This window comes from Phacochoerus africanus, chromosome 5 (assembly GCF_016906955.1).
Source record: "Phacochoerus africanus isolate WHEZ1 chromosome 5, ROS_Pafr_v1, whole genome shotgun sequence".
Lineage (NCBI taxonomy): Eukaryota > Metazoa > Chordata > Mammalia > Artiodactyla > Suidae > Phacochoerus > Phacochoerus africanus.
In genome coordinates this window covers 11,236,081-11,262,821 of record NC_062548.1, presented here as the reverse complement: position 1 = coordinate 11,262,821, position 26,741 = coordinate 11,236,081, and the positions used below count along the sequence as shown (strand labels likewise).

General features: G+C 43.9%; 1 protein-coding gene across 6 annotated transcripts in view; it reads right to left on the bottom strand.

Annotated features, from left to right (window-relative positions):
• Window positions 1-507: 507 nt before the first annotated feature.
• Window positions 508-26,741, bottom strand: part of STYXL1 (serine/threonine/tyrosine interacting like 1) — a 76,576-nt gene continuing 50,342 nt past the window's right edge. For 5 of the 6 annotated variants that reach the window (XM_047779828.1, XM_047779831.1, XM_047779827.1 and 2 more), the window contains 5 exons: window positions 25,337-25,482; window positions 18,659-18,804; window positions 13,311-13,408; window positions 11,630-11,742; window positions 508-748 (listed from right to left, as the gene is read on the bottom strand). In XM_047779828.1, the coding sequence (XP_047635784.1) occupies window positions 617-748; window positions 11,630-11,742; window positions 13,311-13,408; window positions 18,659-18,804; window positions 25,337-25,482 (635 nt within the window). In that variant the 3' untranslated portion in view covers window positions 508-616. Of the gene's footprint in view, window positions 749-951; window positions 1,001-11,629; window positions 11,743-13,310; window positions 13,409-18,658; window positions 18,805-25,336; window positions 25,483-26,741 lie in introns of all 6 variants that reach the window. The other variant, XM_047779829.1, reaches the window with a different exon arrangement.

Below are 26,741 nucleotides of genomic sequence, written 5' to 3'. Positions count from 1 at the left end.
TCCCTTTAAGGCCTGAGGATTTCTACAAACCTGGGTGTGGGGGCTGGGAGGGTGGGCATCTCTTCTCGGTGAAGACAGCCAGGCAAAAATGAGTGAAGTGCAAGGAAAGAAAATCTGTATAGGTGATGGACCAGCAGAAACAGGAGTGCTGGGACTGGGGATGAGGCAAGGGTATGCCCTTGTGTCAGGAGCTTCTCAAAGCTGTGAAGCCTGGGGTCTGAGCCACGGCTGGGCCTGGCATCTCTGGGGCTGGAGGATCTCTGCCCATGGATGGGCACTGTGACACCCCATGGACCAACACAAGGCTGGGGGAACCCTTGGAGCTCCCACCAGGAGCTCCAAAGTGTCCACATTATGGGGGGGCATGAGGGACAGCTGCTCTGGTAGCCAGTTGCTCCTGCAGAGGCAGCCTCAGGAGTGCGGTGGGGGTGGCCCCAGGGATGGGGGTTCTTGCTGAGCCTGAGCAGAGTGCATGTGCTATATGAAGAACCACTCTGGGGGCTGATACAAGTCTCCTGGTGGCAATAGCCTTCTCATTCCTGGTTATACACCCTGACCCACTACCCACAAAAAGCCCCCAAGCCAGGTTCACAGAGAGGTTGGGCCTCAGAGAAGATCAGTAGAGTGGATCCAGGATGTCTGTGACAGTGTCTCCAAGGACGACCTTCTCCCACTCTGACAGCTGAGCCACCAAGGCCCGGTTTGGACGCATGTTGTTTTCACACTTCTTGACATAGGCCCAGGACCTCTGTGAACACAAGGAGAAAAAACAGACTTTAGGGCTGGACCCAGGACCTTTCCACCTTGACCAGAGCTAGCTCAGGAGGCACTTGCCCAGGGGTTAGCAATATAGCTTAAAGTCAGGACACAGAAATAGCAGCAGCATATAGTTAATAGATTAGGGCAAGGAGCTATAGGAGCTTGCTCTGCCTTGGGCAAGCCCTTCTTCACCTTTGCCTTTGAATATGGAGAGAGGAATCATTCTTATGTGAGACGGCTCCTGTGAAGGTTGAGAAAATATATGTGTCACCTCTTGTGAACAGAAAGGTACCATGCCCATGTCTGGTACTCAGTGCTGACTCAACAAAGGTTTGCATTATGAGTGGATAAATGAATAGAAAGAGGATGACAACTTGGGCAAATTCTCTGAGGAAGGAAAACCGAAGCTGCCTTCTTTCAGGCGTCCACTCCAAAATGCAGCAAAGATTATTACATGAAGCACGGTGACCAGCTGGTCTCCATCTGTACTGAGGACAGAGGAAAAAGGAAAAGGCAAAATTGTGCCTCAACAAACTGTGGAATAGAAGAAAACTATCTCAACATAGTAAAGCTCATATATGAAGAGTCCACAGGTAGCATCATACTCCATGGTGAAAGACTGAGTGCCTTTCCTCTGAGATCAGGAACAAGGCAAGGATACCCACTTCTGTCAATATTGTACTAACCGGAGCAATTAGGAGAGAGAGAGGGGGAGAGAGAGAGAGAGAGAAATCAAACTGGAAAGGAAGAAGTAAAATTATCTGTTTGCGGATGACACAAATTTGATCTTACATGTAGAAAATCTTAAACAAACAAAAAAAAACTTTAGAATAAATGAATGTAGCAAAGCTACAGGACACAAAAATCAGTTGTGTATCTAACTGATGAACAATCCAAAAGAGAAATTAAGAAAATTTCATTTACAATAGCATCAAAAGAATAAAATACTTAGGAATAATCTTCACAAAGGAAGTGAAAGACGTATACCCTGAAAAAAGCAAAATGTTGCTGAAAGAAATTAAGGAATACCAAAATAAATGGGAAAACACCCAATGTACATGGAATAGAAGATTTAATATTGTTAAGATGTCAGTACTACTCAGTAGTTTAAAGATTTAATACGCTTTCTATCAAAATCCCAACGTGTTGTTGTTTCTAAAATTCATACTGAATCTGAAGGAACTCCCGAATAACCAATATAATCATGAAAAAGAAACAAAGTTGGAGGTCTCACACTTCCTAATTTCAAGCCTTTGACATTGTTACAAAACTATACTAATCAAAAGAATGTGATACCGGCATTTAGACCAATGGAATAGAATAGACAGCCCAGAAATAACTGCTCACATATGTAGTCAAATGATCTCAATGAGGGCGCAAAAACTATTAAATGAAGAGAGGACAAATTTTTCAACAAATGGTGTTGGGAATATTGAATATCTACATGTAAAAGAAGGAAGCTGGTGTAAGACACCTTATATATCATGTACAAAAATTAACTCAAAATGACTGAAGACCTAAAAAGCTAAAACTATTAAACCCTAGAAGAAAAACATAGGGGAAAAGCTTCATGGTATTGGATTAGACAATTATTCTTGGATGTGAGACCAAAAGCACAGGCAATGAAGAAAAAAATAGGAGTTCTCTTGTGGCTCACCAGGTTAAGGATCTGGCACTGTCACTGCAGCAGCTTGGGTTACTGCTATGGCACAGGTTTGATCCCTGGCCTGGGTACTTCTGCATGCCACAAGTGCAGCCAAAAAAGAAAAAAGGTGTATGGGGGGGGAAATAGATAAATTGGATTATATAAAAATTAGAAATTTTGTGCATTAGAAGATGCAATTAACAGAGGGAAAAGGCAAGTCAAAATGGAGGAAACATTTACAAATTACATATCTGATTTTTTTTGTTTGTTTTTTTGCTATTTCTTGGGCTGCTGCCACAGCATATAGAGGTTCCCAGGCTAGGGGTCTAATCGGAGCCATAGCCACTGGCCTATGCCAGAGCCACAGCGACACGGGATCTGAGCCGCGTCTGCGACCTATACCACAGCTCACGGCAACGCCAGATCCTTAACCCACTGAGCAAGGCCAGGGATTCCCCCACAGCCTCATGGTTCCTAGTTGGATTCGTTAACCACTGAGCCAGGACGGGAACTCCACAAATCATGTATCTGATTTATCCAGATATATACTCAAGTGTTAATATGAAGATTATATAAGGAACTTCTAGAACTCAATGACAACCAAAAAACACTGCAATTAACAAATGGGTAGGAATAGATAGGGCCACTATCCTATTTTATAGATGAGAAATGAATTTGAGTGATAATTTTAAGATCAGAGAGCTGGCAAGTGCTAGGCTGGTACTTAGATCCAAACCTTTCAGTGCTTTTCTCTGCAGACACAATATGTCTCTTAGATACCATCTGATAAAATCCAATGAATACAATAGCATAAGTAATGGAATCTGTCTAAAGAATAAATTTCTAATTCCACAAAAGAAAACAAAAAACAAAAACAAATGGGTAAAGGATTGGAACAGAATTTCTCCAACAAAGAAATATGAATGGTCAATAAGCCCAAGAAAATATGCTCAACATCACTAATAATTAGGGAAGTGCAAATCAAAACTATGATGAAATATCTCCACAAAGCTATTAGGATGGCTACTATAAAAAGGAAGAAAGACCCAGAATAGCCAAAGTCATCCTGAGGAAGAAAAATGGAGCTGGAGGAATCAGGCTCCCTGACTTCAGACTATATTACAAAGCTACAGTCATCAAAACAGAATGGTACAGGCACAAAAACAGAACTAGAGATCAATGAAATAGGATAGAGAGCCCAGAATTAAAGCCATGCACCTACAGTCAACTAACCTATGACAAAGGAAGCAAGAACATACAATGGAGAAAAGACAGTCCCTTTAATAAGTAGTGCTGGGAAAACTGGACAACTACATGTGAAAGAATGAAATTAGAACACTACCTGATACCATACACAAAAATAAACTCAAAATGGATTTAAGACCTAAATGTAAGACCAGATACTATAAAACTCTTAGAGGAAAACATAGGCCAAACCACTCTCCAACATAAACCACAGCAATATCTTCTCAGATCTACCACCTAGAGCAATGACAATAAAAACAAAAATAAACAAACGGGACCTAATTAAACTTAAAAGTTTCTGCACAGCAAAGGAAACCCTAAACAAAATGAAAAGCCCACAGAATAGGAGAAAATATTTGCAAATGAAGCAACTGACAAGGGATTAATCTCCAAAATTTATAGACACCTTCTGCAGTTCAATACCCAAAAAACACACAAACAACCCCATCCAAAAAGGGGCAGAAGAGCTAAACAGACAATTCTCCAAAGAAGAAATACAAATGGCCAAAAAACACATGAAAAGATGTTCACATCAGTAATTACTAGAGAAATGCAAATCAAAACTACTATGAAGTACCATCTTACACCAGCCAGAATGGCTATCATCAAAAAGTATACAAACAATAACTGATGAAGAGGGTGTGAGGAAGAGGGAACCCTATTACACCATTGGTGAGAATGCAATTTGGTGCAACCACTGTGGAAAACAGTATAGAGATTCCTCAGAAAACTAAAAATAGAATTACCATTTGATCCAGCAATCCTATTCCTGGGCATCTATCCAGAGAAAACCATGACTTGAAAAGATACATGTACTCCAATGTTCATTGCAGCACTATATGCAATAGCCAAGACATGGAAACAGCTTAAATGTCCATTGACAGAGGAGTGGATAAAGATGTGGTACATATACACAATGGAATATTACTCAGCCATTAAAAGGAAAGAAATATGGCATTAACAGCAAAATGGATGGACCTAGAAATAATCATGTTAAGTGAAGTTAATCAGACAGTGAGATACCAATGTCATATGTTATCACTTACATGTGGAATCTAAAAAAAGGACACAATGAACTTCTTAGCACAACAGATACTGATTCACAGACTTTGAAATACTTACGGTTTCCAAAGGAGATAGGTTGGAGGTGAGGAGATGGGCTGGGGGTTTGGGATGGAAATGCTGTAAAACTGCGTTGTGATGATTGTTGTACAACTATAAATGTAATAAAATTCATTGGCTTTAAATAAATAAATAATTTTTTCAAAAAAAAGGAAAGGAAGGAAGGAAGAAAACAACTGTTGCCAAAGACATGGACAAATTGGAACCCTTGTGCACTGTTGATGAAATGTAAAATGGTACAGCCACTGTGGAAAACAGTATGGAGGTCCCCCATAGAAAAATTAAAAATAGAGCTACCATTTGACCCAGCAATTCTACTTCTAGATAAATACCTAAAAGAATTGAAGGCAGGGTCTCAGATATTTGCATACCTATGTTGCACACAGCATTATTCATAAAACTAAAATACTGAAGCAATCCAGTGTCCATCAGTGAATAAATAGATAAGCAAAATGTGGTACACATATACAATGGAATATTATTGGCCTTAAAAGGAAGGAAATTCTGACATATGCTACAACATGGATAAACTTCAAGGACATTATATTAAGTGAAATAAGCCATTCGTGAAAAAGACAAATACTGCAGGATTCCACTTATGTGAGGTACGAGGTACTATATGAGGTGTAGTCAAAATTATAAAGACAGAAAGTAGAATGGTGATTGTCATGGGCTAGAGGGAAAGGAGAATGAAGAGTTATTATTTAATAAGTACAGAGTTTCAGTTTTACAAGATGAAAAGAGTTATGGGGCTAGGTGGTGGTGATGGCTGTTCATTATGAATGCATTTAATACTACTGAATTGTGCACTTAAAATGGTTGAGACGGTAAATTTTATTTTGTTTTAATGCAATAAAAAAAAGCAAAAACTACAATGAGATCCCACCTCATACCCATTAGGCTGGCTACTATTTTTTCAAAAAGCAGAAAATAGTAAGTGTTAGTGAGGCTATTGAGAATTTGGAAGCTTATGCACTAAGTATGGGAATGTAAAATGGTGTATCTGCTATGGAAAACAGTATAGTGCTTCCTCAGAAAAGTAAAAAATAGAATTACCATATGATCTAGCAATTCTGTTCTGGGTCTATATCCAAAAGAATTGAAAGCAGGTGGCCAGGGGTGCTCGCATTCATGGGTTTAACAGAACAGTAGTAAACAAACAGTCCTTAACTGGATTATCAGCCCAGGGCTCATTGTAGAGAAAGCAGACAGAAACACCCTTCTTCCATTCTTCCCCTGAATGAGTTATATTTGCATATTTTAAAAGCTGCTGCCTGAGGGTCCAGCTTGCAATTAGCCTGAGATAACCAACCCAGGCAAGGGTTGAAAAATAAGGTTCATCTCTTACATGAGGGCATTCCTTCAACACTAGGAGAGTTGGATGATTTATCTAATGCATAGAAACCAACACAGAGTCAAGGAAAACAAAGAAACATAGGAATATGTTCCAAATTAAAGAAAAAGATAAAATGTCACAAAAACACTATAATGAAATGGAAACAAGTGATTTACATGATAAAAAGTTCAAAATATTTTTTGAACTAAAGATGCTCACCAAGGCTAGAAGAATGCCTGCACGAAGTGAGAATCAACTATGAGATACAAGATATATGAAAGAATAAAACAGAAATGACAGAGCTGAAGAATACAATAGCTAAACCAAAAATACAACAGAACAATTCAAAAGTAGACTAGATGAAGCATAAAAAAAGGATCAGCAAACTCAAAGACAGGACAGTAGAATGCATCCATTCAGAAAAGCAAAATAATAATAATAATAATAATAATTGAAAATAGTGAAGATATATTAATGGACTTATGGAACATCAAGAGATCCAACATTTATGTTATAGAGGTCCTAGAAGAGAGGAGAAAGAGGAAAGGACAGAAAACTTACTTGAATAAATAATGGCTAAAAATTTCCCTCTCCTGGAATGGAAACAGATTCCCAAATTCAGGATGTCCAGTGAATCAAAATAAGATAAATCCAAAGAAACCCATGCCAAGACATTATAACTAAATTGTTAACAGTTAAAAAGAAAGAAAAAATCTTAAAGGCAGTAAGAGAAAAACTCATTATTTATAGGGGAATCCCTATAAGACTGTCAGCAGATTTGTCAGCAGAAAATTTTCAGACCAGGAGGGAGTAGCATGATATATTCAAAGGACTGAAAGAAAAAAATTGCCAACCAAAAATTGCTCTACACTTGGCAAAGTAGTCCTTCAAAACTGAAGGAGAGATAGAGTTTTCCAGACAAGCAAAAGTTGAAGGAGTTCATCACCACAAGGCCTTGTAAGAAATGTTAAAGGGACTTCTTTAAGCTAAAACAAAGTGGTGCTAATTAGTAACAGGAAAACATATGAAAGTATAAACTCACTGGGTAAAGGTAAATATATAGAAAAATTCAAATTAGTCTAATATAAATGTGGTAGTTGAGTAATTTCAGATGTAAGAACACATAGACACTGAAAGTGAAAGGATGGAAAAAGATATGCAAATGGGAACCAAAAGAAAGCTCAGACAGCTATATTTACTCAGACAAATATGGACTTTAAGACAAAGACTGTAATAGACACAAAAGTAGGTCACTACAAAGGAGTCAATCTAATAAGAGGATATAACATTTGTAAATATTTACCCAATATAGGAGCACCTAAATATATGAAGCAGATATTGGTAGACCTAAAGGGAGAAATGGACAGCAATACAATAATAGTATGGGGCTGTGATACCCCACTTTCATCAATGGATAGATCATTTAGACAGAAAATCAATAAAGAGACACTAAACATAAACCATATGTGGACTCAACAGACATTTACAGAATATTCCATCCCAAAGCAGCAGCAGACACATTCTTCTTAAGTGATTATCGAACATTCTCCAGGATAGACCATATGTTAGACCACAAAACAAGTGTAAATAAATTTAAGAAGATTAAAATTATATCAAGCAACTCTTCTGACCACAATGGTATGAAATTAGAAATCAACTGCAAGAAGAAAACAAAAAAATTCACAAGTATGTGAAAAGTAAAGAACATACTGCTGAACAATCAATGGGTCAAAGAAGTCAAAAAATATCTTGAAACACATGAAATGAAATAAAACACACCAAAACTTACGAGATGTAGCAAAAGCAGTTCTAACAGGGAAGTTCATAGCAATGAATGCCTACATTAACAAACAAGAAAAATCTCGGAGTTCCCGTCGTGGCGCAGTAGTTAATGAATCTAACTAGGAACCATGAGGTTGCGGGTTTGATCCCTGGCCTCGTTAAGGATCTGGCGTTGCCGTGAGCTGTGGTGTAGGTCGCAGACATGGCTCGGATCCCGCGTTGCTGTGGCTCTGGCATAGGCTGGCAGCTACGGCTCTGATTAGACCCCCTAGCCTGGGAACCTCCATATGCTGTGGGTACAGCCCTAGAAAAAACCAAAAAAAAAAATCTCAAATAAATTACCTAACTTTACACCTCAAGAAATACAAAAAGAGGAGTTCCCGTCGTGGCGCAATGGTTAACGAATCCGACTAGGAACCATGAGGTTGCGGGTTCGGTCCCTGCCCTTGCTCAGTGGGTTAACGATCCGGTGTTGCCGTGAGCTGTGGTGTAGGTTGCAGACGCGGCTCGGATCCCGCGTTGCTGTGGCTCTGGCGTAGGCCGGTGGCTACAGCTCTGATTCAACCCCTAGCCTAGGAACCTCCATATGCCGTGGGAGCGGCCCAAGAAATAGCAGCAACAACAACAACAACAAGACAAAAAAAAAAAGAAATAGAAAAAGAACAAACTAAGCCTAAAGAAAATAGAAGGGAGGAAATAAAGATCAGAGTGGAAATAAATGAAATAGAGACTTAAATAAATGAAATAAAGACAATAGAAAAGATCAATGAAACTAACAGTTGGTTTTTGCAAAGATAAGCAAAATAGACAAACCTTCGGCTAGATTCACCAAGAAAAAAAGAAGAACTCAAGTAAATAATATCAGAAATGAAAGAGGAGACATTAAACTGATACCCAAAAAAATACAAAGATATAGGAAACTACTATGAACAGTTATACACCAACAAATGAGACAACCTAGAAGAAATGGGTAAACTCCTAGAAATATATCTATCAGGACTGAATCATGAAGAAACAAGAAAATCTCAACAGACAAGTTACTAGTAAAATTATTGAATCAAAAATCTCCCCTCCCCCCAAAAAAAGCTCCCAACGAACAAAAATTCAGCACCACCTGGCTTGGCTGGTAAATTCTAACAATCGTTTGAATAAGAATTACTACCAATCCTTCTCAAAGTATTCAAAAAAACAAAAAACAAGAACAGGAAAGGGAACACTCAAATTTATTTTATGAGGCCAGCATTAACCAAAAATAGACAAGGATACCACCAGGAGAGAAAATTACAGGCCAGTATCACTGGTGAACACATATGCAAAATTCTCAACGAAATGTTAGCAAAATGAATTCAACAATACATTAAAAGGATCATACACCATGATCAAGTGGGATTTGTTCCAAAGATGCACAGATGGTTCAACATCTGCAAACCAATCGGTGTGATACACCACATTAACAAAATGAAAGATAAAGATCATATGATCTCGAGAGATACAGAAAAAGCATTTGACAAAATTCAACATCCATTTATGATAAAAAAAAAAAAAACTCTTAACAAAGCATGTATAAAGGGAATGTACATCAACATAATAAAGGCCACCTACATGTGACAAGCCGACAGCTAACATCGTACTCAATAGCGAAAAGCTAAAAGCTTTTCTTCTGAGATCACAAACAAGACAAGGAAGCCTACTCTCACCATATTTATTCAACATAGTATTGCAGGTCCTAGACAGAGTAAGAAAAAGAAATAGAGGCATCCAAATGAGAAAGGTAGAAGTAAAACTGTCTCTCTTTGCATACCACGCAATACCATACATAGAAAATGCTAAAGGAGTTCCCATGGTGATTCAGGGGTAACAAACCCAACTAGTAACCATGAGGCTGTGGGTTCGATGCCTGGCCTCACTCGGTGGATTAAGGATCCAGCGTTGCCATGAGCTGCAGTGTAGGTCACAGACATAGCTTGGATCTGGCATTTCTGTGGCTGTGGCAAGGCCAGCAGCTAGAGCTCTGACTGCACCCCTAGCCTGGGAACTTCCAGATGCCACCAGCGCAGTGCTCAGTGGGTTAATGATCTGGCATTGCCTTGAGCTGTGGTGTAGATCGCAGATGCAGCTCAGATCCTGCATTGCTGTGGCTGTGGTATAGGCCAGCAGCTATAGCTCCAACTGGACCCCTAGCCTAAGAACCTCCATATACTGCAGATGCAGCCCTAACAATAAAAATAAAGCAAAAAGAAAAGAAAGAAAGAAAAGAAAACCCTAAAGACTTCTCCAAAAAGAAAACTATTAGAACTAATAAATTCAGTAAAATTACAGGATAAAAAAAACCAATATACAAAAATCAACTGTGTTTCTATACACTAATAACAAACTATCAGGAAGAAAAATTAGGAAAAACAATTCCAATTGCCATCAAAAAGAATAAAATACCCAGGAATATATTTAACCAAGAAGGTGAAAGATCTATACACTGAAAACTATGATACTGATGAAAGAAATTAAAGACACAAATAAATAAAAAGATATTCCATGCTTACGGATTGGAGAAATATTGTCAGAATTTCCATACTACCCCTAGCAACCTACAGACTGAACACAATCCCCCTAAATCCCAATGGTATCTTTCAGAGAAACAGCAAAATAATCCTAAAATTTGTATGGAGTGACAAAACGACCTCAGTTAGCCAAAGCAATCTTGAAGAAGAACAAAGCTGGAGGCATCACACTTCCTGATTTCAAACCATATTATAAAGCTATAGTAATCAAAGCAGTATGGTATTGGCATAAAATATATACACTTAGATCAATGGAATTGAATAAAGAGCCCAGAAATAAACATATATATATATATATATATATATATATATATATATATATAATAAATTAATTTAGGACAAAGGAGCTAATAATATACAATCATGAAAAATGGTTTCTTCCGTAAGTAGTGCTGGAAAACTAGACAGTCACATGCAAAAGAATGAAACTAGACCACTATTTTAAATCATACACAAAAACCAACTCGAAATGGATTAAAGGCTCAAATGTAAGACCTGAAACCATATAACTCCTAGAAGAAAACATAGGTGGTAAACTCCTTGACATCAATCTGGTGGTAACTTTTTGGATTTGACACTAAAACCAAAGGCAACAAAAGCAAAAATAAACAGGTTGGACTACATTAAAAAAAAAAAAAGCTTCTGCAAGGCAAAGGAAACCATCAACAAAATGAAAAGACAGCCTAAGAAATGGGAAAAAGTATTTGCAAATCATACAACTGATAATGGGTTAATACCAAAAAAGAACTTATACAACTCAATAGCAAATAATAATAATAATCTGATTTTTTTAAAGGGCTAAGAATCTGAATAGACGTTCCTCCAAAGAAGACATACAGATGGCCAAGAGATACATGGCAGTAGCCAAAATGCACTAGAGAACCCTTAACAAATACTGGCAGACAGATGGACGGCAATAGAGGACATCCAGTTGGTGTCACTGGCCCATCTGAGGGCAGCCTTGCTCAGCCTGAATCCCTGGGTCTGCCCTGTGTGCCCAGCCTCAGGCCTCCAGCCCAGATCCTGGGACCTTGCCCTTGGGTTTGGTGTGCTGGGTAAAGCCTGGGACTTGGGGCTAACCTCCCTGACCCTTCTCTCCCAACCCACAGTTAGGCCTCCAAGGCTGGGGCCCACATTTCTCCCAGGTGCAGCTCCAACCCCACCTCCTGGACCAGGGATTACCTTCAGGGTCTGCCCGTTCCGGTGCATAAGGTAGGCCAAGATGGCTGCGCAGCTGCGACTGATGCCCATGGTGGAAAAGACCAGGACGACAGAGCCAAGCTCAAGGTGCATTTCTGCAACAGGAAGGAAAGGTGGGGGGTCATGTGCGGCCCCCCTTCCCTGTGATCTGTAAGACAACTGGCTTCAGTGGGTCCAAGAGTGGGTTCAGAACCCCCACACCATGGTCTAGGCAAGTCACATGACATCTCTAGAATACTGTTTCATCACCTGGCAAATAGGGACTCTCAGACCCAGCTGGCAGTTCAGAAGAATCAGGCCTGGGCATCTAGCATTTTTATGCAAAAGCCTTTTCTGGGCTCTCCAGGCCTCAGGCCCAAGAAGATCGGCTACCAGCTGACTTCCTGAGTCTCAGGCAGGGATATGAGGACTGTACCCCAGGAATGCCGACAGAGGAAGCGTAGCCTTGGTGTGAATCACACCCAGTGAGCACAGGTTGTGGGACTTGGGCAGGTAACTCTAAGCCACAGTTTCCTCATCTGGAAAATGTGGTAACAGTATGCCACCTAGATCATAACCCAGGCTAAGGTTCTACACTGTGCTTAGCCCACTGCCTGGCACACCAGTGTCAGCTGCTCACACTCAGTAATGCCCCCGGTGCTGTCAATCTCACCCGGTGAGGGGCGGGAAGGCAATCTAGCCTGGCATCCTAGGCTGCTTAGTGACCCCCAAGAACTGAAAATAAACACAGCAAGGGCAAAATCTGACTGTCAGCTCCGGAGGAGGGCTCAGAGGATTAAGGTCGACTGCCTCATTGCATAGATAAGGAAAGTGGGGCACAGAGCAGGTGAAGGTTGGCCCAGAGCCACCCAGGCAGGTGGGGCCGGAGAGGGGGCCTCTCTGGGCCACAGGGTTCTGCCAATCCATGGGGCCCAGGGCAAGTCTCAGTCTTAGCTCCTAGGGATTCTGGGCCAAAATGCCAATGTTCAGGCCAGGGGGCTGTACTGGTGCCAAGCAGGCCATCCTGGGGTGGGCCTCTAACCTGACAGTCTTGCTCTCTCCAGGGATCTTGCTCTCTGTGGGCAATCTTGAGCCCTGGCGCAGACTGAAAACTCCACCCTCAGTGAGGGAAGCAACTGGTGGGCACTGCTGTGGGTGGAAGGAGGGCAGAGGGGACCCCAGGGATCACATACTGGGGATCATGGAAGTCAGGGATGGAAGGGCTCTGGAGTCTTCCTTCTACCCCACCTCACTGACCAGACAGGAGGGCCGGGACGGAGTGAGAGTCACCTTCAGGTCCCCAGAGCCGGCCTCCCTGAACATATGCATCCAGGATAGGCCAGCACCCTCATTTCACAACAGGCGCAGTGATGCCAAGACCAGGGCTTGGCCAGGCCTGAAAGGGCAGAGCAATCCAGCCAGGGCCAGAACATAGGCCACTCAGTCCAAATAAGAGGCTCCTATTTGGCCCTACTGCCCCCAGGGTAAAGGCGTGGCTGCCCAGATTGCTGAGGATCCCCGGGAAGCAGGCTTGGTCACAGCTGGCTGGGCATCTGCTGGGCCCCAGGGGTCACAATCAGCCATAGGCATGTGGATGGGGTGCCAACACCCCTCTGCAACCTGGGCACAGGCCAGTTGCTGCCTGCTTTAAAAATGCTCCTTATAAAAAAAGAAGGCGCCTTACCAATGAAGTGACAGAGGTGACGTAAAAATGGGGAAATGTTGGCTTCCGGGGAATCTTCTATCGGGATGTGCAGAAGCTTGTCGGCATCACCCACAAAACTAAACAGAAGAAAAGCACAGGAAATCAGGCAAACTCGCACAGAGCCCTAATGTAGCATCCTTCATCCACAGCAACAGGACCAGAGGGGAAGGATGCTGAGTGAGGCCAGGGAGATATGGGCAAATAACTCCTCTCAGAAAAACAGCACCCGCCTCATAGAGGCGTGGTATAGATTAAGTCAATTAATCTATGCAAAGTATTTAGCAGTCTCCTTGGCACAAAGTCGTGCTGAATAAATGTGACATTATTATCAACCAAACCTGATGCTTTCCTAGAATATAGTGCAGCTAATAAGGACGGGAAGGAATATGGAATGAGTCTATTATGGTAAATGGCGAAAGCAGGTGAGGGGGCGGAGAGCGGTGGGGCTGCTATTTCAGATGGGGTGGTCAGGGAAGGCTTCACTGAGGAGGTGACATGTGGCCAGAGGTTTAAAGGAGAGAACACAACAAACCAGGGAGTTATGTGAGGGGAACACAAGTGCCAAGGCCCTGAGAGCAGTATGTTTAGTGTGTCTGAAAAACAAAAGGGAGACCAGAGTGCTAGAACTTTATAAACAAGAGGGAGATGAGGCATGTGCATGTTTAATGAGAAGATGCCTACATGGAGCTTGGCACAATGCCTGGCATGCAGTAAGCACCTGGTCAACGTTTTTTATGAAAACTATGGCCTGCTGCTGACATTCATGCATTGTGGCATGCAGAAAGTTGCAGTAGATTCAGAAACAAAAAAATACACCAGTTGAGTTTTTACAGGAGCCCTTGCTGTGACAAATACAAGCACAACTCATCATCCATCCATTCATTCATCCATCCTTCCTTCCCTCCCCCATCCCTCTCTCCTCCCCACCTGACCACCCACCCATCCATTCATCCATCTCTCCCCAACCATTCATTCTTTCCTCACTCACTCAATGCCCACTGTGTGCCAGACCTTGGGCTGGACCCCAGTGGACACAAGATGAAGCAAATAGGGCCCCTCCCAGCCTCAAGGAGGTCCCACCGGGGCTCAGGGTTAAGAACATGAGTCGTATCCACAAGGATGTGGGTTCAATCCCTGGCCTCGCTCATTGGGTTAAGGATCCAGCATTGCCACAAGTTACAGTGTAGGTCGCAGACGTGGCTCAGATCTGGCATTGCTATGCCTGTGACATCGGCTGGCATCTACAGGTCTGATTCAGCCCCTAGCCCGGGAATCTCCATATGCCACAGGTGCAACTATAAAATATATATACATATTTACAAAATTGATTCTTTTAATTCATAACTGTGGCAATCCTCTATTTATTCAGGTAATCTTTAATAACATCCTTTAGTCGTTCAGGTAATCTTTAATCATTCACAACAATGCTGTGTAATTTTCTGTGTAGAGATCTCGCACATCCCTCTGTAAGTACAATCCCAGGTATTTAATATTTTAGTCCCGTTGTAAATTACACATTTTTTAAATTTCAGCAACCTTACTTAAGTCCAATAATTTATCTGCAGGTTGCTTTGGCTTTTCTGCTACACAGTTACGGTGACTAATCAAAGGTTTTTCCTTTTTGATTCCTATTTTATTTCTTTTTCTTGCCGTATTTCACTAACTAGACCTCCGATACAGGGTTAAATAGGAGTGGGGATCGTTGCATCTTTGTCTTGTTCCCAGGCTCAGAGGGAAAACTTTCAGTATTTTCTCATTGAGATGTTTGCCCTAGAGATTTTTATAGTGTTTTTTTTTTTCATTATATCCAAGAAGTTCCCTTCTCTTCCCAGTTTGCTAACATTTTTTAAAAATCATGAACGCATGGTGAGTATCATCAAATGCTTTCACTGCAACTACTGTGAAATAATCGTGATTTTTCTTTTACATTATTGATAGGGTAAATTACATGGATTTTTCAGACACCAAAACAATCTTGCTACCTTAGTCATGCATTATCCTCCCTACGTACCTCTGTATTCAATGGGCTCCTATTTTAGGAGTTTTACATCTATGTTCACGAAGGAAATGACTACTTTTCCTGTATTATAAAGTCTTTCTCTGGATATGAAATCAGAGTTTGTGGCGGTCTCATAAAACAAACTGAAAACTACTCCTCCCTTTTATTCTTTAAATAAATTAATACTGGCTCCTTAAATATTAGGTAAAATTCACTGAGGCTATCTAGACCTGGAATATTCTCTATGAAAAATTTGTTTATTAGTTATGGATCCTAATAAAAATTTCTATTTTGTCTGATGTCAGTTTTAATGGGTTGTATCTTTGTTCAGTACATATAAATTTTTAATATTTATCACAATAAAATTTTCATAATACCTTAAGATCTTTTTAGTATCTGTAGGATATGGTAGAATCCCCTTTTACATACAGTTATTTGTGCCTTCTCTCTTTTTTCCCAAGGGTTTATCAAATTTACTAGTTTTTTTAAAACTATTCTGACTTTCTAGATCCTATTTTATTTTTTCTAGTTCAATTTTCTGCTTTTGTAATTCCTCTCCTCTTTATTTGGATCGAGTTTGCTGTTTCTTTGGTAATTTTTTGAGATGAAAGCTTAATTAGTTGATTTTTACCCCTTCTTTTTTGGCCACACCCACAACATATGGAAATTCCAGGGCCAGGTATTGAATCTGAGCCTATGCCACAGCTATGGCAATACTGGAAACTTAACCCACTGCCCTGGGCTTGTGATCGAACCCACACCGTCACAGAGACAACACCAGATCCTTAACCCACTGCACCACAATTAGAACTCCTAGTCTTTCTCTTTTTTTGCTTTTTAGGGACCCCCCAACCCCCGCTCTGGTATATGATAATTCCCAGGCTAGGGGGTCGAATCAGAGCTACAGCTGCTGGCCTATACAACAGCTCTCAGCAATGCCAGATCCCCAACCCACTGAGAGAGGGCAGGGATCGAACCCGCATCTTCATGGATACCAGTCAGATTCATTTCCACTGTGCCACAACGGGAACTCCTGGCCTTTCTTCTTTTTTAATAGATGCATTTAAAGCTATAGATTTTCCTCTTAAGTACAGCTTGGCTACATTCCACAAGTTTTGATATTTTATATTTTCATTATCATGCAGCTGAAAATGTTTCCTCATTTCTATTGTGAGTTGTTCTTTGATCCACGGGATATTTTGAAATTTATTTCTAAATTTCTAGGAACTTCCCAGTTATATTTTAACATTATTGCTTTCTACATGAATTTCACAGTGCTTGAAAGCCAACTGTATATAATTTTAATCTCCTGAAACTGGTTAAGTCTTCCTTTATGGTCCATCGTATTGTCAATTTTTATAAATGTCGCCTATAATTTTTTTTAAAAAAATACAGATTCGGCAGCTGCAGGGTGCCATTTTTCTGTATCTATTCTCAAGATAATTTTTCTTTCCTGGTCTGTTAATACAGTACCCACCTCCCTTATCCACCAGGAGTGGGCAGTACATTCCAAGACTCTTACTGGGTGCCTGAAACCACGGGGATAGCACCAAACTCTATATGCACCACCTTTTGTCCAGCACTCGACTCTTGTGCCTTGGAGCCAATATTAAGTAAAGCACGGATTGCTTGAACACAAGCACTGAGCTACCACGACCGCCCATCTGAGAACCAAGGTGGCAGGATTCAGTTTCTCACAGGCTTTTTGGCTGAGGGGCTTAATTCGTCACGAGCTGTTGGCTGAAGACCTTGAGGTCCTTGTCATTGGGACCTCTCCAGAGGACAGCTCACAGCACGGCAGCTGACTTCCTTCAGAGTAAGTGAGCAAGACCGAGCAAGACAGATGCCGCCGTCTTTCTAGGAGCCGCTATCAGAAGCGACAGCCCATTCTACCCACTGGTGCACATCAGCAAATCTAGGCCTCATTCAGTGCTGTGAATGGTAGGAGGTAGGAAACCCACGGAAACAAACATGCAGCCCATTTCCTTCTGCTCTCAGCGATTTCTATCGATAAGGTGGCGGTCGGCCTCCTCATGGCTCCTCTGAACGTCACGTCTAGCTTCTCTGCTTCTTTTAACATGTTCTCTCTTTCTTGGGTTTTCAGCAGTCCCACTAAGTGCCTCGATGTGGTTTCCTTTAGACTTACTGATTTTTATACAGTATTCTTTTCATTACCAGCTGCCTTAGGGAATTCTTGTGTTCTCTCTATACATTCTCTCTGAGCTGAGGTGGTTAGCTTTGATCTGGAGCTAGAGGAGGTAGGCTGTACAGTGCGGGGCCTTGGGGATCCAGTCTGGATGGGCACAGCTGGGGACACAGGCTGACAAGCGAGGCTGTGCAGAACTTTCCTCTCTTTAAACAATGGTGAGAGAGAGAGAGACCCTGGCACCAGGGGAAAACTGAGGCATAACTGTTGCTATATTGAATGTCTGGGTCCTCCCCAAATTCACATATTGAAACCTAATCCCCCAAGTCTTTGGAAGTGGGGCTCTGGGGAGGTAATTAGGTCATGAAGGTAGAAGCCCTTCTGAAAGGGATTAACACCCTGATAAGAGGGACTCTAGAGACCTTGGCCTCTTCTGCCATGTGAGGACACCTCAAGAAGATGCTCCCTATGAGCCAGAAAGCAGTCCTACATCACACACTGAATCCGCCAGGGCCTTAATCGTGGACTTCCCAGCCTCCAGACTCTAAGAAATTCTGTTGTTTAGAAGCTGCCTGTCTATGGTATTCTGTTGGAGCAGCCCAAAATGGACTAAGAGAAGGGTCACTTCTCAGAGGGCCTGAGACAGGAAAAGGGAAGTAACACAGGATATTTTGTACCAGGATGTTAAATCTCACCAAAAGTAATGCTTTCCTGGAACTTAAGTACGGGATCTCGGAGTTCCCATTGCGGCACAGCAGAAATGAATCTGACCAGGAACCATAAGGTTGTGGGTTCGATCCCCAGCCTTGCTCAGTGGGTTAAGGATCTGGCGTTCCCGTGAGCTGTGGTATAGGTTGCAGATGCAGCTCGGATCCCGGGTGGCTGTGGTGTAGGCCGGCAGCTGTAGCTCTGATTCAACTCCTAGCCTGGGAACCTCCATATGCCACGGGTGCGGCACTAAAAAGACAAAAAATAAGTACAGGATCTCGGTTAGGGGCAAAGAATTCCACAGCCACGCCGGGAACTGAACTGCAGGCCCGGACAGGAGAAAATAAGTACATACCCCACACTCCGGTGCACACTGACTTTTAAGAACCCTTTCAACTCTGTCAATGCATGGCACGAGGAATCATGTATAAATAAACCCTATTAACCCAAAAAATCAATGGTATTTCTACTTACAATGGCCCTATCTCCATGGAGACGTTGACATGTGCTTTGATTTTCAAATCCTTCTGAATTTTAGGGTCGCAGGCTTGCCTGAAATTGCCCAAGTAGATCTTGCCTGGCACAATCTCAACAGGGTATGGCTGGAAGGCATCCAGTTCCTGAGGAGGGGAAGGAGAAAAGCCACTCTGATAATAATTCCCAGAGAAGAAGTGGCTTTTGTTTTTGTCTCTTGAAATGTGGCTCAGCAAAAAGCTTAGAAAGACAAAACCAGGACAAATGAGACTGAGATGTGGGCATTCAGAGACAGTGGCTTAACACCTTGCACAGGAGCTAGAGGGCTGACGGTGACACAAGGACCGAGCCACAGCATCACAGTTCAGGGTGCCAAGTCAGAACACGGACAACCCACTTCTCCCCTCACTCCTGTTTGCATTCGCCCAGGTGCACAGAGGCTGGACTCCAATACCTGATGGCCTGGAACTGCGTAAACCCTGGGTGTGTCTGGTCAGGGGGCGGTAGGGGATAGCCCTGTTATTATGCTTGGAGGCCACTCGAGAACCTAACACCTTAAAACACAACACAAAACTACTCAGCAGAAGCCTACTTGCCGTTAGGAAATAAATTCTGATGAAATTCTGAGGTAGAGAGGTAGAACAGGACAGCACTTAAATGAAAGCTTTTGTGAAGTTGTGATAAGAAAATGTTTGGGGAGTTCCCGTCGTGGCGCAGTGGTTAACGAATCCGACTAGGAACCATGAGGTTGCGGGTTCGGTCCCTGCCCTTGCTCAGTGGGTTAAGGATCCGGCGTTGCCGTGAGCTGTGGTGTAGGTTGCAGACGCGGCTCGGATCCCACGTTGCTGTGGCTCTGGCGTAGGCCGGTGGCTACAGCTCCGATTAGACCCCTAGCCTGGGAACCTCCATATGCCGCGGGAGCGGCCCAAGAAATAACAACAACAACAACAACAACAACAACAAAAAGAAAAAAAAATGTTTGGTTTCTTTGAAAAACAAAACAAAACAAAAAAATAAAGAGAAGGATTTTTTCTACACGTCCCAAAGTGTGTTGTAAGAAACATGGGTTGCTCACAATGCACTGTGAAAAGAGGGCTCAGAGAACCAAGAATATATGAGAAGCAGCACTTGCGGTATCCTCTGTCAGAAGCTCCTATATGTACGTTAGCAATAAAAGCTTGAAGGCGGCCAGCAGTAAAGAAATCCACTGACCACAGCCGCTATGGATAACAGTGTGGAGGGGCCTAAAAAATTAAAACCAGGGGTTCCCGTCGTGACTCAGCGGAAAGGAATCTGACTAGCACCCATGAGGACGCAGGTTCAATCCCTGGCCTCCCTCAGGGGGTTAATGATGCAGCATTGCCATGAGCTATGGTATAGGTCGCAGGCGTGGCTTGGATCCTGTGTTGCTGTGGCTGTGACACAGGCCAGCAGCTGCAGCTCTGATTCAAGCCCTAGCCTGGGAAGCTCCATATGTCTCAGGTGTGACCCTAAAAAGACCAAAAAGAAAAGAGAAAAAATGAAAAACAAAGCTACCATTTGATCTAGCAATCCCGCTTTGCGGTATGTGCCCAAAGGAAATGAAATCACCATCTTGAAGACATACCAGCAGCCCTCATGAGCATTTGAGCATTATTTACCCAAGACAAAGAAACGACTGTGTCCACCCATGGCTGAATAAGGAAACCATATATATGTCACATGTGTATACAACGGAAAACTGTTCAGCCCTAAAAAGAAGGAAATCCTGTCATTTGTGACCACATGAATGGACCTGGAGGGCGCTGTGCTGAAGGGAATGAGTCAGAGAGAGAAAAACAACTATTCCATGCTTTCTCTCTTCTGTGGAACCGAAGCAAGCCAAACTTTCAGAAACAGACACTAGAGTGGAGGTGGCCAGGGGCTCTAGGGGTGGGGGAAGCGTGGACATGTCGGTCAAGGTTATAAACTTCCACGGAGTTCCCGTCGTGGTGCCGTGGTTAATGAACCCGACTAGTATCCATGAGGACACGGGTTCAATTCCTGGCCTCGCTCAGTGGGTTAAGGATCCCATGTTGCCGTGAGCTGTGGTGAAGGTCGTAGAGGCGGCTCGGATCCCGCGTGGCTGTGGCGTAGGCCGGGGGCTACAGCTTGGATTCGACCCCTAGCCTGGGAACCTCCATGTGCTGCGGGTGTGGCGATTAAAAAAAAAAAATGACAAAAATCAAAGTCATCTTTTAAAAATCTTCCAGATATAAGGCAAATACTTTTCAGAGATCTAATGTACTGCACGGTGACTACAGTTAACAACAGCACAGTGTGATACACTCGAAAGTTGCCAAGAGAACGTCGATCTCAAAAGTCCTCATCCGGGAGTTCCCGTGGTGGCGCAGTGGTTAACGAACCCGACTAGGAACCATGAGGTTGCGGGTTCGATCCCTGCCCTTGCTCGGTGGGTTAACGATCCGGTGTTGCCGTGAGCTGTGGTGTAGGTTGCAGATGCGGCTCGGATCCCGCGTTGCTGTGGCTCTGGCGTAGGCTGGTGGCTCCAGCTCCAATTGGACCCCTAGCCTGGGAACCTCCATGTGCCGCGGGAGTGGCCCAAACAAATAGCAAAAAGACAAAAAAAAAAAAAAAGTCCTCATCCTACAGAAACATGTGCAGTGGTGACAGTGTGAGACAACCGAGGTGTTCATCTTACGGTAAAGCTTTTGCAATATACGTGTGTATCAAATCATTGTGTTGGACCCCTGAAACTTACACAATGGTGTGGGTCAATTATCTACCAGTAAAGCTGGGGCGGCGGGGGGATTACTATATCTGATTGTTCCAAGGGGAAATTATTAGAGCCCCCATCTAGGGGCTAGAAACAATTACCATCGAACAGTAAGACTAATTTCATAAACAAGTTGGCAAAGAGCCGGAAAAGCATGACCGTCTAAGACGGCCCTCAAACTTGGCCTCGAGGCAACTGAGAGCTGGGCACACTTCCCTCGTGGTCCTTTGGGTGATCCCTTGTAGCTCACATGTTTCTAGTCACACCGTGGCTACGCATTTGTCATTGGCATGGATTGAAAACTTACTTGCGAGACACAGCAAGAAGAAAACCTGGGCATAAACTCCAAAGAAGAAAAGAAATCCATGAACATTGTGTAAACTGCTGGTTCTAAGATGATTTGTTTCGAGATCCCTCTTTTCCATCAGCTTTCCATGGGAAATGCTGACCTATGTGATTTCAAAGGTCCAGTCAGTTCTAAAATGCCTCTGGCTCCAAGTCTCACTCAGAAATAACACTTAAGTACCTCAAGCTATTTTGCTGTCCTCTTCAGCCTTTCAGAGCCTTCTGATCTCGGCACAACTCCCCTCCGGGTGAACCGACCACAAGCCCACCAAAATGTCAGCCTCCAAAGCCCCTATCAGTGAGCCAATTCTCAAGTTTGTGAGAGAGACACAGGGCCTTTCTACATGCAGGCCAGCCCACCCTTGCAGAGGTGACCCAAAGTGCTGCCCAGAATTTGGGCTGACCCTACCCAGAACACTCCGCTTGCTGCAGCCAAATGAAAACCTACTGGTGTCATTTGGAAAATCTCACTCAATATCCAACACAAATCTGTCAACTCTATTCCTGATGCTTTCAAGCCAGCTTCCTTTCCTGTGGTTGTAGGGGCTTCCGGGGCAGGGCGAGGGGACGATGAGGGTGTGGCATGGATGCAAACATGTCGTGCCATTACAGCCAGTGCCTGTTCATTCTACACGACACGATTTTGACAACTGCACCAACAAATGTAAAAGAAGTAGGTATCCCACATTAACACGTCCAGACTGAGCCCACTGCCTCCCCCCACAATGCCTCCTCTTCCTGTGTCCCCATCTCAATAAGCCACACCACTGGCCACCTCTCATCTGCACCGAAACCATGGCTATTCCTCCCTTGCCCAAGCCCTCCCGTGTCTCATCAATGCCACTTCCTACGTACTTCTCAAATCTGTCCGCTCCTTTCCTCTCCATCCCTGCCTCCTAGCAGGTCTCCCCAGACCACCGCCCCCCCCGGCCCCATTGATCCATGCTCCACTCCACCATCAGAATCCATCTTTCTAGAGGGTGATCTAAGCAGGTGCCCCTCTCCGAACTTAAAGCGACTCAGTGGCTCACCATCGTCTCTTTCTCGTGCTGTCTTCACACATGCTTTAGCCAAGGAACCCCTTTGCTCAAAGTGAAATCTTATTTAAGAGACGCCACATCTAAAACAGGAAATTAGAAGTCACTCTGTCTAAAGGAGAGGGGCAGTCCCAGAGCCCAGATTCTGTGCCACCATCCGCCTTGTGGAAGGACGCCCTGGGGGAGCAGTAGAGACACTGCTGCTTTACATTGTGTCAGAACAGTAAGGCAGTGGGGTCTGCATTTTTGCCCCTGAACTAGTCGCCAAGGTCCCAAAGCAGGAAGAGGCAAATACTAGGAACATACCTTCTAAAGAGGGCCACAGGCAATCAAAATAGAACTCACCCTCCAGGCTCTGCCAGATACCACGAGCCGCCACCCTATCCCTCTTCCCCAGTCTGCTTAAGAAGCAGGGAGCAAGGACAAGTGTCAGGTGCATACACATGTCAAAACTGACCAAACTGTACACTTTAAATATGTACATTTCATCTTGGGCCAATTCCACCTTATTAAAGCTATAAAGGAAAAAAGAAAGGGGTAGGAGTGGGTTAAGAATCCAACAGCAAGGACTGGGGTTGTTGGGGTGGCGTGGGTTTGATCCTTGGCCCAGGCACAGTGGGTTAAAGGCTCTGGCATTGCTACAGCTCCAACCTCTGCTTGGATTCAAGCCCAGGCCTGGGAACTTCCATATGCCGTGAGTGTGGCCAAAACAAAGTCGGGGTGGGGGGAAGAGGAGTTATCAGTATGTGCTATTTGCTGATCTTCCTCTCATCACTGCAAAGCCAGCAAGGGTGCTCCCCTAGGAGCAAGGAGCAGTGCCTGGCAGGGCGGGGAGACTGGCTGGTACACCTGCTGAGCTGAACATCACAGCTCAGTGGGAAAAGGGGAGGTGGTCCTTTGGGGAGCTTGACATGAATACCCAGCATGTGGGCACAGCTAAGACCCCAGACACGGGTCCCTGCCTTTGCACACAGGCTGGCTGGAGCAGTGGCGCCAGCAAGGCTGGGGAGAGGCCTCCCTCCCCACCGTCATACTCCCCTGTGACTCCTTCTGGGATTCAGGTGAGGAAATGTGGATGGGGTAGGAAGTCAGGAGCTGCCAAGGGAAGGGAATTGGGGGACCTCCTGGCAAGAATTCTTGGCTGGCTCGCTCTGAAGGCCCCTCAGTAACAGACTCAGCCCCCTGAAGAGGCCCCAAGAAAGCCAGCAGCAAAGGCCATCAGCAGCACACAGAACCAGGCTGGGCCAGCGTGAGAGGAAGGCACTTCCCTACCACTGACAAGCAGCCAGGCACACTGGGCCCCCAGCACCAAAGGGCCAGACCCAGAAGAGGGGGAGCGAGATGTCCATGAAGCCATCGCACGTCCTGGCCCCAGCCCCCGTCCCAGCCCCCAGCAAACGGAAAGCTACCCAGCTGCAACGGAAGCAGAGGCGATCTGACTCAGGTTGGAATGTTATGCTCGCCTAGCTTGTACTGGACTGATGGGTTCCCCCCCCCCGCCCCCGCACCGCCTTTTTAAAAAGTTATTTCAAAAATACACAAAAACAGAGAGAAGAATTTAACAAACCCCTGGATCTATCCCCTCTCTGCAAACATTATCAACCAGTGGCCCGTTTTGTCTCATCTATACCCTTAACTTTCCACCCTAGATTATTTTGAAGGAAATTCCAGACGTCATATCATTTTAATTATAATTACTTCATTATGTATCTCAAAGATAGGGACTTGCTTTGTTTTTTTAAACATAGCCATAATAATGTCATCACAACCTAAAAATATATAATCATTCCTTACTCTCATCAAATTCCAGTTCATCAGCATGTTTCCCCAATTGTTTTAGAATACGACCAGACTGAGATTCTTCATAACTCAAAGTGGCCGGAAAAGTATGGGATTTGCCCATGACGTTGCCAAGGGCAGGAAGGAGAGCACCACTGAAGGCAGTTGTTGGAAGCACTGAAACCTGGGCAGGTTCACACTGCTGTATATTCAGACTCTTCAAGAAACCAGATCCCGGGGACCAGCCCCCGCCCCCCAGCCCTGCCTTATTCGCCCTCAGGCAGTTCCCTTACAGTTTGGCTCCAGGAAGTAAGCGCCCCTCTGGGCTCCAGACATGTGGTCATCCCTTGGTCACACCTTGTCACAACCCTTGTCTCTCCTGCAAGACAAAGGACTCCTCACCCCCAGCTGAGGAATTGCTGCCTCACCCCTAGGTGGGGTTTGTGGGACCAGGCAGCGAAGAATGGAATCACGATGCCCGGGCCCGGCTACCTTTGACCCAGATCCTTGCCCTCTGAACCGGCCTGCTCTCTGAAATGCCACTCTGGCTTCTGCCTGACGCTGGTGATTACAAAGTCGTCATACTGGTCTGGACCTCCTGGCTGCCCCAAGTTCACTCCAAGGCCACCTGTGACATCTCTTGCATCTTTTTCACAGTGTCTGTCTCTTCTGCTCCTTCTCCAACACTGCTCCCCGCCCGTGGGTCCCCAGGGGAAGGCCGTGCTCCCGTCGAGCCTGCCTGTGCTCAGCCCCCTGCCTTACCTGTGGCATCCAGATGCTCTTCTGCGTCCGGAAGAAGTGATACATGGCTGAGAAGCACTCATAGCCTCCTCTCAGGATATGGACGGGGTGGCGGGTGAGGTGGGTCAGGGCTCTGCCGCACTCAAGGGCCGCTCCGAGCACCACTCCTAAGAGCAGAGACCAAAGAGATGACGGTCCCCTGGGTGCTCTCTATTTGCCTAAAGGTCCAGGGCACAGGCGCTCCATCCTGAAAAGCAATTCTCTAGGAAGCTGAGGTGAATATAGAGATGAATGTTACCATTAAAATTTAAAAAGCAAAGACACATGCACCCGCACGTTCATAGCAGCACTATTCACAATAGCCAAGACATGGAAATAACCTACCCGTCCATCGACAGATGACTGGATTAAGACGTGGTACATATACACAATGGAATACTACTCAGCCATAAAAAAGAACAAAATAATGCCATTTGCAGCAACATGGACAGAATTAGAGACTCTCATATTAAGTGAGTCAGAAAGAGAAAGACAAATAACATATCACTTACATCTCAAGTCTAATATATGACACAAATGAACCTTTCCACAGAAAAGAAGATCGTGGACTTGGAGAACTGACTTGTGATTGCCAAGGGGGAGGGGGAGGGACTGGGAATTTGGGGTTAATAGATGCAAACTACTGCCTTTGGAATGGATAAGCAATGAGATCCAGCTGTGTAGCACTGGGAACTGTCTAGCCACTTATGATGGAGCATGATAAGGTGAGAAAAAAGAATGTATACATGTATGTATAACTGGGTCACCCTGCTGTACAGTAGGAAATTGACAGAACACTGTAAACCAGCTATAATGGAAAAAATAAAAATCATTATAAATAAAATTTTAAAAGTGGGAGTTCCTGTCATGGGGCGGCAGAAATGGATCCAACAAGGAACCATGAGGTTGCAAGTTAGATCCCTGGCCTCACTCAGCGGGTTAAGGATCTGGTGTTGCCGTGAGTTGTGGTGTAGGTCACAGACATGGCTCGGGTCCCACATTGCTGTGGCTGTGGTGTAGGCTGGCAGCTGCAACTCCGATCCGACCCCTAGCCCGGGAACTACCATATGCCATAGGTGCAGCCCTAAAAAGCAAATAAAGTAAAATAAAATTTAAAAAGCAATTCACCACATAAGCTGATCTTTTTCTGTCAACGCTGAGATTTCATATTTTATTTCATATTTTTTCAAGGAAAAACATAAGGGAAATATGTATGCATATGTACAATATGTACTACATGCCACATAATTTTTCTATTTAAAGTATATAAATTAATATTGTTAATATATTCAGCTATGTAACCATCACTGCAACCAATTTCAGAACATTTTAATCACCCCTAAAAGAAGTCATGTACCAGTTAAAAGGTTTCATTCCTCATATCTTC